The sequence below is a fragment of the Aspergillus wentii genome, assembly GCF_001890725.1.
Source record: "Aspergillus wentii DTO 134E9 unplaced genomic scaffold ASPWEscaffold_2, whole genome shotgun sequence".
Taxonomy (NCBI): Eukaryota; Fungi; Ascomycota; class Eurotiomycetes; order Eurotiales; family Aspergillaceae; genus Aspergillus; species Aspergillus wentii.
The window spans coordinates 2,761,129-2,774,873 of record NW_024467833.1 but is presented as its reverse complement, the minus strand read 5'-3'; the positions used below and the strand labels follow the sequence as shown (position 1 = coordinate 2,774,873).

General features: G+C 47.8%; 3 protein-coding genes and 4 non-coding genes across 7 annotated transcripts; 1 reads left to right on the top strand and 6 right to left on the bottom strand.

Annotated features, from left to right (window-relative positions):
* Positions 1-205: 205 nt before the first annotated feature.
* On the bottom strand, positions 206-6,296 carry ASPWEDRAFT_49165 (uncharacterized protein; the record flags this gene model as incomplete). The annotated part of the gene is made up of 7 exons (XM_040837227.1): positions 206-538; positions 589-1,136; positions 1,186-2,320; positions 2,379-2,534; positions 2,907-2,910; positions 3,424-6,221; positions 6,273-6,296. 7 exons carry the CDS (start codon positions 6,294-6,296, stop codon positions 206-208), a joined length of 4,998 nt encoding a protein of 1,665 aa, XP_040692779.1.
* A 297-nt stretch (positions 6,297-6,593) lies between these two features.
* Positions 6,594-6,680, bottom strand: ASPWEDRAFT_t50. The gene has a single exon. It is a non-coding gene; the product is annotated as a tRNA-Tyr (tRNA).
* Positions 6,681-6,903: 223 nt separating this feature from the next.
* Positions 6,904-6,989, bottom strand: ASPWEDRAFT_t49. Its single transcript has one exon. It is a non-coding gene; the product is annotated as a tRNA-Tyr (tRNA).
* A 1,689-nt stretch (positions 6,990-8,678) lies between these two features.
* Positions 8,679-8,765, bottom strand: ASPWEDRAFT_t48. The gene has a single exon. It is a non-coding gene; the product is annotated as a tRNA-Tyr (tRNA).
* Positions 8,766-10,583: 1,818 nt separating this feature from the next.
* Positions 10,584-10,669, top strand: ASPWEDRAFT_t74. Its single transcript has one exon. It is a non-coding gene; the product is annotated as a tRNA-Tyr (tRNA).
* A 9-nt stretch (positions 10,670-10,678) lies between these two features.
* On the bottom strand, positions 10,679-12,793 carry ASPWEDRAFT_36826 (DNA replication factor Cdt1 C-terminal domain-containing protein). The gene has a single exon (XM_040834554.1). The coding sequence runs from the start codon at positions 12,538-12,540 to the stop codon at positions 11,053-11,055; it is 1,488 nt and encodes a 495-aa protein (XP_040692778.1). The 5' UTR covers positions 12,541-12,793; the 3' UTR covers positions 10,679-11,052.
* Positions 12,794-13,063: 270 nt separating this feature from the next.
* On the bottom strand, positions 13,064-13,651 carry ASPWEDRAFT_24962 (uncharacterized protein; the record flags this gene model as incomplete). Its single annotated transcript, XM_040832680.1, has 3 exons — positions 13,064-13,279; positions 13,366-13,466; positions 13,540-13,651. 3 exons carry the CDS (start codon positions 13,649-13,651, stop codon positions 13,064-13,066), a joined length of 429 nt encoding a protein of 142 aa, XP_040692777.1.
* Positions 13,652-13,745: the final 94 nt, after the last annotated feature.

Sequence of the window (13,745 nt, the reverse complement as noted above, 5' to 3'; positions counted from 1 at the left end):
CTGGAGATATGTACTACGATCATACATAACATTCAAGTCTACGGCCTGAAAGAAAATTGACGTATTCATCAAGGAAGATGATTTCGCTGTCGATGACTGGACATGCTCAATCCAATTGAATTAGCAGTATTTTTGAGCAATTAATCTATTAATATATTACATATCCTAGGGTATATGCATAGTTAAACGTCTATCTCGGAAATCATCACCGATGCCCTCGTCTCCGGTTATCTCCTTGTCCAAACCCACCCGGAACCTTGAGTAGTCCATTTCCTGCACCCCCAGCTGACGAAGAGCCACCGCTCCCTCCATTTCCTTTTTTAGGTTGAGTCAGTAGTTCCCACACATCTGCCATCCCGGCGCGGCGGGCAGGCAGCATGCTGTACTGCATGCTGTACAAATTGCGACGGTGGATGGGTGGAACGAAGCGCCCTGTTACAAGGCAGAATATGACACTAGGGGAGAGATAATGCTTGCGAAGGCGATGGCCTAACTGGAAGTATTGGTCGAACATCGCGCGGAGGGGAAGCGGTATGGACTTGTATTTGTTAGTTGCGACTCATAGTGCATGGTCTATGGAGAGCTTACCTCGAGGTGAATATAGGGGATCGAAGTAGGGGACATGGAGTTGGACGACTTGTCATATTCTTCACGAAGCTCAAAACGAATTCCACCTGGTAATCGTTGGGAATCCTTCACTCGCAACATCAATGCAAAGAGCGGGAAGTGGTTGAGGAACGCCAACCAAGTATCAAGCGCCGCTTTGAGTGATATGATCAACATCCGTGCAGATGCAAACGTCAGGTAGAAGACCACGACGGTGGGTAGGAGAAAGAAGAGGACTGTGAACAGGATAGTGCCGAGAAGCAGTTGGTCGAGGTCGTAATCACAGGAGTCTATTCGGTTGCGTAGCACATTTCGCTTCTTACCGCGAAAGAGATGGAAGAGAGATATTATGATAGTAAGCTGCCAGTTGAAGATGCGGGCAGAAGCAATATAGAACGAGTAGATATGCACGGTCAGGATCGAGACCAGATCCGAGAAGAGCGCGATAGGCATACTTGCCCCGGCAAAGCTGGAGCACCCCACGATGTATATTACATGGGGAAGGTATGGTTGGAGATTTGCAATGCAGGCTGGTTTCTATTAGCCAAGAGCCAGTATTCAAGATCGAGGAGAACAAACCTGCCCAGTTTTCAATGACCCACAGAAAAAGATCACCCAAGAAGGCAGCAAGCTCGTTGTTAAGCTTCAAACCTGCCGGCCAATCCATCAACCAGGAGATAGTGCGCTGCAATCCTTCCACGGTCCAGCCAGTAAGGACTGTGTTGATTTGATAGGCCACCCAATTCGCATTGTCGATAATATACGAACCCAAAGCGATTCCAATGATCACATCATTCGCGACAAGCCATAGACTGTTGTAAAACCGAATATAATCCGGATGACTGGTTGTCACACTTTCCCAGTTGTCCTTTCTCTGACGCAGCTTGACATACTGAATAGGCCAATAGCAAAATTGTTGAAGACGAATATCCACTTGCTGAGCCGTCGCAGAAATATCCTTCAAAGCTGCCGCATCAGGTCGGGCACGCCATTCAAGGACTTCCAAAACAACCTCAGCGATCGTCCGATGGAACACAAGACCGGTGATAAAAACCCTAGTCACGACAGGCCAGATCCACTGCCAAAAGACATAAGAGACACCAAGCACAAAAAGGTCCCAAAGTGTAGAAGCAGATTCGACAACCCGTTCGCCAACACTCATACTTCTCTTTACACGTATCCCGATAAGATGGCTATTCTTTTCCATAAGCTTTCCCATTTCATACGCACAATTAACCTGGTTGACGATGAGGGGTAGCGCTTGTTCTTTATGCGACGGAACGTGCTTCACCACAGTGTGAAGTTTGAGCTTTTCAACCAGCATCCGAGATCGTTCCTTGTCTCCTTCTTCTTCGGTATCGATTTTCTTGAGCACCGCCCCCGATCCTTCAGCTGTCGACACCTTATCACCCAGGGCGAGGGATATCGGGTCCAGTGACATGTACTCCATTCTAGTCGGATGAGGGCGGTGGAACATGATTACTTGAACTGAGAGATTGGCCTCTGGAGGACAGAATATCCTCGGAACCTTGCATGACGGAGGTGTTGTGACATATAGGTGAGACGAGTTGAACGTTGTCGGTGGATCTCGAGGATTAGTCGACCCCAAAACATGCATCGCAGATCTTCCACAGAGCGTGAAAATCCGCACAATAGGGTGTGGACTATTGCGGAAAAGAATCCCGGCACGCAGCGCATTGTCGACATTTCGAGGCTATACATCCAAATGGTCAATTAACGTCCCTACCAATCCAGATTCTATACCAACTTGCCTCAACATCCTCCAGCACGGTCAGAACAAATAGATCCAGCTCCGAGTTCCGCCATCCGACAATCACCCCCGGCGCCGAAGATCGCGGGAGGTCGTATGGCCAAAATACCCGCAGCAACCCATCGCTCATGATCATGTTGACATTATTCACGTAGGACTAAAAGGAGCCTCGGCGGCGTAGTTGTTCTCGAGCGGAGACGCCCAGATTGACGTATCGGGGGTGCTAATGTCCAAGCCAGCAATTAGTGCCCATCCCAATCCAGCATTATCATGAATTGAGTCCGCATATTGTGCCAACTTACCAATTCAGCCTCTTTCGTAGCAAGGCGGTTTATGGGAATAATCAAAAGGAAATAGAACACAGAAAGAAGGATGAATCCTTTTGCGGTCCGGGTCTAACAAAGGGTCAGCTGAATGTACCACCAAGTAATATTGAGATGTAAAAGCACGTACCACAACGCCGTGATCCCACGCAAAAATCGCTAATTCGTATAGCCGGGTAACAAGATCCCACCGCGCGGTAGTGTACCCCGCTACGAATATACCAAGTGTGAGGATGGAAAAGGGGTGCATGAATCAAAGCCGTTCGAGTGTTTCCGCCTTTAGTTTGCGCGCATAGCTGAGGGGAAGGGTTCGGAGCGAGAGAGCGTTAGGCGGAAGCCGCGTGATATGGAGACGAGGTAAATCTGTGTTAATCGCGAAGCGCAATTATCGATTCTGCCAGGGTCATGGAGGAGGTTGAGTGCGAGTAGACGTTGCGATCACTGTTGATGTTCTTCCTGCTATCTGGACAAGCAGTGGAAACGTTAACGGCTGGACCGTTCCAGCTCCGCAATTCCACGTGACCTACTATATGGATGCCAGTATCATTATCTCGAAGCAACACCATAGTGCAGAGTACAAAGCTACTTTAAGTGTCTGAATAAATAGATTAAATCTCCATGCCTCTAATGGCTTGGTAATATCACTCATAACATATGGTTGCCACTCCCAAACGCCCATGACGCTATATAAACCCGAAAGAACCTCTGTATCCCTGCTTTTACAAACCCTTAATGCCCTGGAATAATTTATTCGCCTGCAATTTCTCATCAGCCGTGACCAGATCGCGCATGATCTGACGTTTTTCCTCGACTGTCAAGTCTTTCTTGTCTGGCGATTCAATCTCCGCCTTCCACTTCAACAACATCGCCTTGAGAAGAGAGCTGCCTTCCTCGACCTCTTCCTGGGAATAGCCTTCAACGGATTGGGTGGGCTCCTGGCCAGGCTTGTCAGAGTGAGTGGTGAAATCTTCCAACTCTTCGGCCTTGTGTCGGGCCATGTTGACAACCTTGTCGGGGAAGCGAACCAATTCAGCCACATGGATACCGAAAGACTGATCACATATTCCAGGTTCAACGCGGTACAGAAGGGTAACTTGTCTTTGCTTTGACTTTTCATCTGCTTCGTTCTCGGCACCATCTCCGATGAACGCCACGACGTGCAGGTTCTTCACAGACTTGGGGTAGCGGTCAGCAAGGGCTGTCAACTCATGGAAATGGGTTGCAAAGAGGCCGAAGCAGCGGATCTCGGTGACAATATGCTCGGAAATGGCCCAGGCCAGACCGAAACCATCGTATGTGCTGGTTCCACGGCCGAGCTCATCGATGATAATGAGGGATTCGGATGTAGCAGACTTGAGAATGTTGGAAGTCTCAAGCATCTCGGCCATGAATGTCGAAACACCCTTGAGCTGAGAATCGCTTGCACCTACACGGGCGAGGATACAGTCGAAAATGGTCAGTTCAGCCTCAGTGCAAGGTACGAAACATCCCGTCTGGGCCATGAGGGCTATAACTCCAATTTGCCGGATATAAGTAGATTTACCACCCATGTTAGGACCAGTAATGATGAGGAACGATGATTCATCCCGGATCAATGATACATCGTTGGTAATGAAAGAGATATCATCTTGCATCTCCATACACGGGTGTCGTGCCTCCTTAAGCACCGTGCTTCCAGTTCCCCGTGGGTGCATTTTAGGGCGAACATAGCCGTTCGGTGCATGCATAGACGCATGAGCAAAGCTAACAATGACATCGAGGTGGGCCAGCACAGCGGCCAGCTGTTCAAGAACGGGGCAGTACGAAGCTGCGACGCTGACAACCTCGTGGACCAATCCGGTCTGGGTTCGGTTATAGTTGGACGAAAGCTGGTCGTGTTCCCGACGGAACGACTGCATAGCCGATGTGGTAAAGTAGACTCCGTTTTTCTGTGTCGAGCACTCTTGGTATTCCCTCTTTCCTCGAATACATCCCGCCTCGGTACGGGTGAGTCTAAAGCACCAGCCGTGAACCCGGTGGTTCTCCATGAACAACTTCTTGTCCACCTCTTGGTCGAGATCTCTGGCCACTCTGCGGTGTTCGACATCCATGTCATGTCTAATCTTGTCCAATTTCTTTCTGATGATCCGCAAGCTATCATCAAACTCGGGCTTGATTATGAACTCGTGGTTCTCCAAGGCAGCGAGATCGACTGTGGTCTCAACCATCTCTTCCAGTTTAGCCAGGCTGTCGGAATGCTGCCGCAGTTTGGAAGTATATTCTGTCTCCAAAGGCGTCTGGTATTCCTCGTCCATGACGTTTTCCAAGGAGTTGACAAATCCAGGAAGGCGAATAGCAACCTGATAGGCTCTAACCACATCTTCCAGGTTCGCCTGCTTCCGTTGGAAGCGCTTAGCCAATCTGTATAGATCGGGGATGGAACGGAGATGTTCCTCTTGCATGGTTTGTCTCAACTCCGTGTTCACAACAAAGGCTTCGACAAGTTGCTGTCGCTTTTCGATTTCCTTCAAGTCCATGAGCGGCTGCTTCAGCCACTGGGCCAGCAGCCGGCTACCGACAGGGGTCTTGCAATGATTCAACAAGCCAAACAAGCTCATACTCTTCGACCCGTCTCGCGGACCAGGCATGAGGTTAAGCGCGCGAAGCGCAGAGGAATCCAGCTTCATGTACTGAGACAGGTCATGCTGGTAAAGTTGATACTGTCCAAAGTTGGTCGGGTCTGACATGACACCCAGATACTTGATCAGAGCAGAAGCCGAGCCCATTGCCAGCTTCAACTCCGTCTGAGGCAGGGTTCCCGCGGACCTTTCATCCCTCAACAACCGAGTCAGGTCTTGTTCAATATCCTTGACCCCAAAGTCCGCGACGGGTCTCTCTGAAATAGCGATACCGCAGCTGTCTGCGATAGTCCGGATCTTTCCCAATTCGGCATCTTTCCTGTTTGTATCCATCTGCACCAGGCATTCCTTAACCCCCAGCTGGATAACCAGCGACTCAAAATTAGAGTAAATATCATTATCCAGGAACTCGCTCACACCCAGCTCCCGAACGCTCGCATCCGCAAAGCAGACACCCACGCTCCTTGCCTCAGATGCCTTGGCCGAGATCTTCACGGACAGGATGATAGGCGACGAGTCCATGGTGAGCCCGCCAACGCTACCCAGCTCCTCCTCCACATCCTGCAGATTTCCGGGACTAGCCTGCTTAGCCAGCTTCCACTGCCCTTTGCCGTGGCCAACTGATCCCCAGATCTCAATGCGTTTGTTGAGTCGGAAGAGGGCTTCGCGAAGGAAGTTTCGGAAAACCGTTACGCTCATGGTCACGGATGGCAGACCCCCAGTTTCGCTGCGGCCAAGGTTCCGGATGACAGAGGTTGTCTTGTAAACGGTACGGGCTATGAATTCGGCATCGGCAGCGTGTGCAGAGTACCAGTCACCCCGGTCGAATACTCGAATTGTGTCATCTTTGCCGTCCGAAGGAAGAGAGCGGTAGAAACGAATGAAACCGACTTCGTCGTCGACCTATGAAATGTTAGATGGATGGAAATCTAAACCGATATTATTCAAACATACCCTGAGGTCAGGTCGAGAAGACATGGTGCCGGGTATTTCAAAACAAAATGATAGTTGGTTGACAACTTGCTGTCCTGCTGTCAATTGATGGCATCGATAGATACTAGGCGGGAGACGCGCACCGTGGCGACGCGGTCACGTGTAATCGCGTCTCGCGCGCCCCCATTAAGTGGTTGGCAGCATGGATTCCACGCAGCGGACGCTACACTGCCTACCGCTCCATGGCGTGGTAAAAGCTTAGTACACCATAGCTGCTCTTCAATTGAATATGCAAAAATATATACAAAAGCCAAAAAAAAAAAAAAAAAAGATATCTCATGATCCCCCGAACCGGAATCGAGCCGGTGACCTGTCGGTAACAATTTTTACATTACAGCCGACCGCCATATCCAACTAGACCATCGGGGGTTTTGGAGATATTCGCCGACGACATTTTTGGCTACTTGATCCTCGCAGGTCGAGACTTGATTAGCAGACCTCCTATGAAAAATTCGCATATTTCTTCAGACTTGGAATTCAGTAGTAGTAACACTTGAATTGTAAAATGGATTTTTGCAGCGGTTGGGGGGGGGAAGACAGCAAAAAGAAAGTATCGACAAAAAAATATGATGGAAAAAAAAGATATCTCGTATCCCCCGAACCGGAATCGAGCCGGTGACCTGTCGGTAACAATTTAACATTACAGCCGACCGCCATATCCAACTAGACCATCGGGGGCTTTGTGAGATTAACTGTTATTATCTTTATTTGGATTATATCCCAAACTTGAAAAACCGACTCTGTCAACGGCCTCAACGTCAAAACATGTCATGAAATTCATGAAACTTCCCACCATCATCACGTCTTCTACTTATGACTCTTAAGAAATAAAAATGAAAAATGCTATGTAGGTATATAATGACGAAAACATCATGAAGCTACTTGCAAATGCAGTCAAAGTAGCCCGTGACTTTGAAGTCAGCTATTCACGCCTCAACAGACGAATCAGCGGGATACAATCAAAGAGCAACCGAGAACGCATCAATCTACGCCTGGATTAAATCCAATACGATATTCTTTTCCAACACTTGGATTATTTGGATTCCCTAGGTACTCCACCAACTCCTCAGCTCGTCAAAGAACGGATGCTCGGTCATAGTATGTCGAATTCTTCAAAGGAGCAACCTAGCTCTCTAAGAAGTGACAATCTCGTTTCATGAGTCAGAATAGGCAGTGTTTTGAAGGGAAATGGCCCGTCAAATACCATCGTGGTGGTGCTGTCAAAGGGGACAACTGACGAGTATCTCATGCGTAACAATTCATCGAGTATCATGGATCACATCTTCGACTCCGTGGTCTTGTATACCCATAGGGCCTCCCCTTTGCCAATTTCCTGTCCTGTCTATATAAATAATGGGGTGCTTTATATATAGCCTGTCGTCCATTGCCATCTTGATGCTGTGCTTTGCAGCTGGTGTTATATTGTTTGCATTGTGGTGTCTTCGATCCACCAAAACATCATGCTTATATGAGGTCCATATCCGTATAAGAGAAGGGCTCGTCTATGAAAGTAATGTTTAGGACGTGCTCTTGGATAGCTGAGGTATGGAATACATCGGGATGGAAGGAAGCATGATGTGTCCTGCTTGCAATGGCTGTGTAATGGGCTGTGCTTTTTTCATCGAAAAGCATCGAGGCGATAATGCTTCGTCTGGTCACCAGTTTTCTGTACGAGGAGAATGTCAGCTTCTGGGGACTAGCTAGAACTGTATTGGAATAGTGGGATATAGAAAGCATAGCTCTTTGGGAGACATCTGTTACCCGGAATACTATCAATAGGGTATACCATCAAATCCTAGGTAATTTTGAAATAGTTGACCCAACTTGGCTGGTTGAATACTCAAGTTAGAAGATAGGATAGAAACCCTAATACCATGCCCTATTTCTACTTTGGGGAGTCGCATGTATCATCCAGCCTATGCGCATACTAGTTACGTCTTGGTCTTTAACCATGGTGTCTATCTAGATCTATCTTGTATTTCCGTTGAGCTGTATCTATCTAGAGAGCATTGGGGAATTATTGAGGTCAATTCAGTATATCATAACGTGGAAGAAGCAAGGGATTCGATCATTCAAGATAGCTGCGGGGGAATGACATGCGGGATGACATTCCCCACACATAACTGGCATGACACGCATATTTCTGCAAGCTTGTTATGGCGTGCATTCAGTTGGTGTCATGTCCTAGGTGAGCATTTCATGGGTTTGATTTCCAACGTAAACGGCTGGCGGAGATTCCAATAAAATAACGATTATAGGATAAGATACTTTATGTCCAGATTCGCAGCAAAAGCACACAACCACTCTGTATTAAATAGGTACCAGAAAAGAATGAAGCCAAAAATAACAAAAAAAAAGGTATCTCTATCCCCCGAACCGGAATCGAGCCGGTGACCTGTCGGTAACAATTTTTACATTACAGCCGACCGCCATATCCAACTAGACCATCGGGGGTTTTGTGAGATACTAACCCAATTCAGACATGGGATTATATGCCAGAAAAAATCGTAGTGACCTTATAGACGACGTCCATTTTGCTTGGAATTTACCTCACTGCAGGTCAACTGGGTTTCTTCTTTTCCATACTATGATGGATTTATAGTAAGTATATAAGTACGGTTTTCATTCGAGTTCTTTATGTCGAAATGTCAGTTACGAAGGCATTCATTGGGTGTGCTGCCCCATAGGCTGGTTGCTTTGTATTGTTTATACCGGCATGTCACACCAGTCAAGTCGACTCGACAAGCTTTCGAGTTGAGACGAGGTTTAAGACGAGATCGAGTTTGAGTTGAGCTCACGGGTTTTCGAGTTGCAAGTCGAGTCGTGTCGAGTCAGGTTGAATCGAGTGTATGACACGATAGCCAACACTCCCACTCAGTTCGTATAAGCACCTACTGCTTTCCCTGCTTATCTGGTCCTCCCTGCGTATAATATTTTCTCTCGTCGCTGTTATATTTCTCTTTTGGCTTTAATGCTTGGTGTCAATGGTCTCCTTGGTATTGGTGCAGGGTACCTCTCGATCTGAGCTACAGTATTCGCTTCCTATTTTCCAATATACCCTTGAATAAAAGACACATTTTATCTTGATTTTTTATGGATGGCCTTTTCCATGATCGTGGTTTTGGCATTTTATATGGTGGGATATGTTGTCGTTCTGGTGTTGGGAACATATGTAGGCGTAGTATGCTAAGGTATGGACATTGGGCACGATATTCTTGGTCTTATTACTGTTGAGTTGGCTCTTGTTTTGTTTGGTTAATTATGGGTGGAGTTATACTCATTGCCCTGGGTAGCATAATCTTTGCGTTTAATTGCCTGTGCTGCTTGCTCCTGCTGTCGGGCCATGTCGGCTGTAGTGGTGGCTCTGTGGGGTCACGGGGAAACATGACGAATGCCATTTCCAGATTTCCTGTGGCTATCATGCCATTTCGGTCTCTGTATCGGCAAGTAGCAGAAATAAAAGTAATGGTGAGTCGAGACTTTCTGGGGATAACCAGTGCCGCCACCAACGGGGACGATTTCGGCCATTGTCGGCATCGAGTGCATCTGGACAGGGAGGGATGGAAACAAATATCCGTGGTATCTCAGTCGTTTTGCTGGGCTGTGTTGTGAGGTGTCAATGTTATTGTTGTGTATGTTCAAGTGAATGTTCAAGTGAATGTTACCAAGTCTAGTGATATATATCCCGCAGACTCCAATACGATTCGAGCAGCTGAGAAGCGAAAACACACAAGAAAGCTAAACCCAAGCAAGGAGAATATATCGAGTAGTACAGCCAGAACACCCAATCCAGATCAATTCGTCGTACACTCAAGGTGGCCATGGAAAGCAACACAGCCATGTACGTAGCAGCGGGGTACCAGCTCTTCCATGCACCACGTAATCACTGTACGATCCTCTGCTCCGTACATAACGCACCGCAGAGCAGAGTAGCATGCATATGCCTCCAGTTCATCAAGGATGGCTGATATGTTGGATTAATCATCAGTGGTGTTCACACCATATGCAGTTACTTGCATCCTGCCCTCGACATTCTGGTTTCCCCGCATTGAAATGAGCTGTTAAGGGCCAAGAATGCAGAGTAGTAAAGCAAATGACACGTCGACTCGGTGTGCTGAGTATACATATTCAGGACTTGCTTTATTTATGCCAATAACCAATACAAAACACTTAAATATGCCTTGGTCAAACCAGTACTATAAACGAAGCACAAAACCTTAACTGATGGATACGTATATATTTTAAGAAAAAGACCGTCGATCATCTCCAAAACCCCCGATGGTCTAGTTGGATATGGCGGTCGGCTGTAATGTTAAATTGTTACCGACAGGTCACCGGCTCGATTCCGGTTCGGGGGATCATGAGATATCTTTTTTTTCCCTTTCTGGTTTTTAGCCTCACTTGTTTATATTGGTGATATTTTTGTTAAAAGAGAGAAACACCTTTGCTATTTTTATTTAATAAAAGAACAGGTGAATGTAGAGTTGGTGAACTGAATACCATTATCTTATGCGAGTTGCTCAGCCTACATGAACTCGGATCTGATCGTATTATCATATTATTCTGATTCTCTAGCTAAGGTAGCATGCAACGCTAATATAGATGATGCTATGACATATGCAGTAAGGCCGGAAGCATACCAGGCTCCACGGGGTATCAATCGAACAAAACCATCCAAACAAAGTATTCCAACAAGCATCCAGTATCGTATCCAACAAGTACTCCAACCATGACAAATACATTAAGGAGAGGTGTCCAGCTTGAAAGCCGACTCGTCCCATTTCGCCTTGATCTGGTCAACCTTGGCCCCGATCTCCTTGGGCGAGACATCTGCAGAGGACTTTAACACCACCGACTTGATTTCGTTGACGGCGACGAGGTTGACCCATTGGCCAGCGACATCCGGCCGTGCCAGTAACTCCAAACACATTTCCACCTCTTGCGCCGAGATAGGGTTCCGCATGGAATCCTGGATATTCTGCACCATGGTCTCGAGACGAAACGGCTTCCTCTGTGCCGCCAACATGGCCTTGATTCCAGTTCCGACATAACCAACAGGTCTCAGACAGGCCACGATGCCAACGACTTCCTCGACTCGCTCCGCAGCCGCACGACGGAGTAGCATATCTTTGGACGGGGGCGGCGGCAGCTTCGACTGTCGGAGTTCCTTGTTCTTAATCCGATCCAACAGCCCCATGCGACGATTAGTCGTAGCCTCGGGCTTCTTCGTCGACCCATCATCCTCCTTCTCGGCCTTCAACTTCTCAGTCTTCATCCGAATAATACCCCCCTTGAGATCCTGCAACCGCTGCTGACCCTTCCGGAACGAAGAAAACGGCGTCAACGACTCATGAATCAGCGAAACGCCCAGCGTCTCGATAAACTCCCTCCCATCGTCACTCTCCTCGGCCTTTTCCCAAAGCAGCTCGACAGTCTGCTCGAAGCGCTCCTGCATCTCATTCTCATCCACCCGATCCCGGTTCACCCTCTCCAGACAGATTTTTCCCAACCCATAATTCGCAAGTCGAAAAGTAGGTCCGCTGGTTTGGGTACCCTGCTCTGAAATCCACACCAATCGCTGCAAATCCTTGACGACAACCTTGCGCTTCCTCCAGAGGCGTTCGATACTAGGGAGGAATTCGCGGAGGTCAGCGGGTGTCGTGGCACCATTGTGTGCGAAGTGAATTGTCAACGCCTTCGAAAAAGCGAGGTGCAGATTCAACAGATCCTGGAAACTCTGCGGACGGGGTATCGAGGTGGTAGTAACGGTGGGTGTTGATTTCGAATTTGGTGCGTTCTTCCTAACAGCCGTTCGTTTCGAAGGCGTAGACGGAACTGGTACCGAGTCTTCATGAATCACCTGTGTCCTCTTTGACGGTGACCGTCCAGCATACCGAGCACTCCGCGGCGAATTGACCGATAAATCACTAAACCGGAGAGTCTTGGACGGAGTCGCAGCTTCTTCTTCCTCTTCCTCTTGTTCCTTTTGAACCTGATTTTCTCCTACCTCTCCACCAACAGCCTTTTCCGTACTCTGCACCTGCTCGACAATCTCGTTCAACTTCCGCTTCTTGGAAGGCGAAATGGGCAGCAGGGGCGTCTTGGTAGGAGCCTTGATCCCATCCTTCGCGTTCGAGGAAACCGTGATGCCGGGCTTGGTGGTTCTTGCAAAGGTTTGAATCGACCCTTGGCCCCGGGGAAGGGGGGTTCGTCTCGTTGTGCGAGGCATTCTTTCCTATCTGTCCGAGTAATTGATAAATATGTATCGTATATTATAAGGACATATGGATTGGAAGGCTCGATGGTGTTTTGAAGATAGGGTAAGAGAGGGTAGGGCAGGTTCTTAATGTGAGAATAGGAGGTGGTCCAAACGGCGTTAGTTTTTTAGGTGGAGCGCGTTGGGACGCGTCGCGATCGCGTGTTCGTGTCGCGTCAGGTACGTATAAGACGATTGATACTCGTATATACTCGATAATTAAGAGATAATTAATAGAGATGGTATATGAAATGAAATGAAGATGAATAGAATTGAATTGAGTGAAATAAAATAACAGAAATCTGCACATATAGCATTCCATCACTACGGTAATACAGGAATGCCCCGAGGATGCCATCTGCCATATAACCCAAAGCAGTTAGCTCCACTCCACCATAGCTACAGCAACTCCACCATTAAACCATTGCAACACCAACACAAGATCAACGATGATGATTACATTCAGATTCAGCTAAATAGAGTAGTTAGATGATACCTACTTCCCAAACCACCCCTGCACAGTCCCCTTCGCCTCCGCCGCCTTCTTCTCCACCTCGCGATCAAACTTCTCAACCCCCTTATCCAACTTCTCTACCCCCGAGCCCAGCTTCCCCGCTGCATCCTGTCGTATCTCATCGATCTTGTTGATGCTTTCTTGCGCGATTTCGGGGATTCGCTCGTCCGCCTTCGCTTTTGTGCGGGCGTTGTCAACCTACATACATCCATCGTCAGTAAAAGCTAAACTAATCTGCTTTAATCATAGATGATGAGAAGTAGGGGAGGTAGGGGAGGCCATACAGCCTCCTCGATCTGTGCGTTTGCTTCAAGACCAACCCGTTCGCCTAGGTTTTCGGCTTTTTCGCCGCGTGGGATGTTGGATTTTACTCTGTTTGCGTCGGCTGTCGTATATGTTAATACTTCTCTCTCTCTTCATATGTAGCATCTCGTATGGTGTAGATCAGATGGACGTACTCTTCGCTTCTTCCTTGGCAGCCTTTGCACTCCCTCCTCCCCGGTAGAGATAGTATCCGCCTGCTCCGAAGGCGGCGAGACCCAAGTAGAGTCCGGTGTTGTTTTTCGACATGGTGGATGTTTTTATTATTGGTATCCGTTATTCTGCTGTTTTATTAGGTGCAAGTTGTAGTGGTTCTTATACTTTCGAGACTAGAGGTGATTGC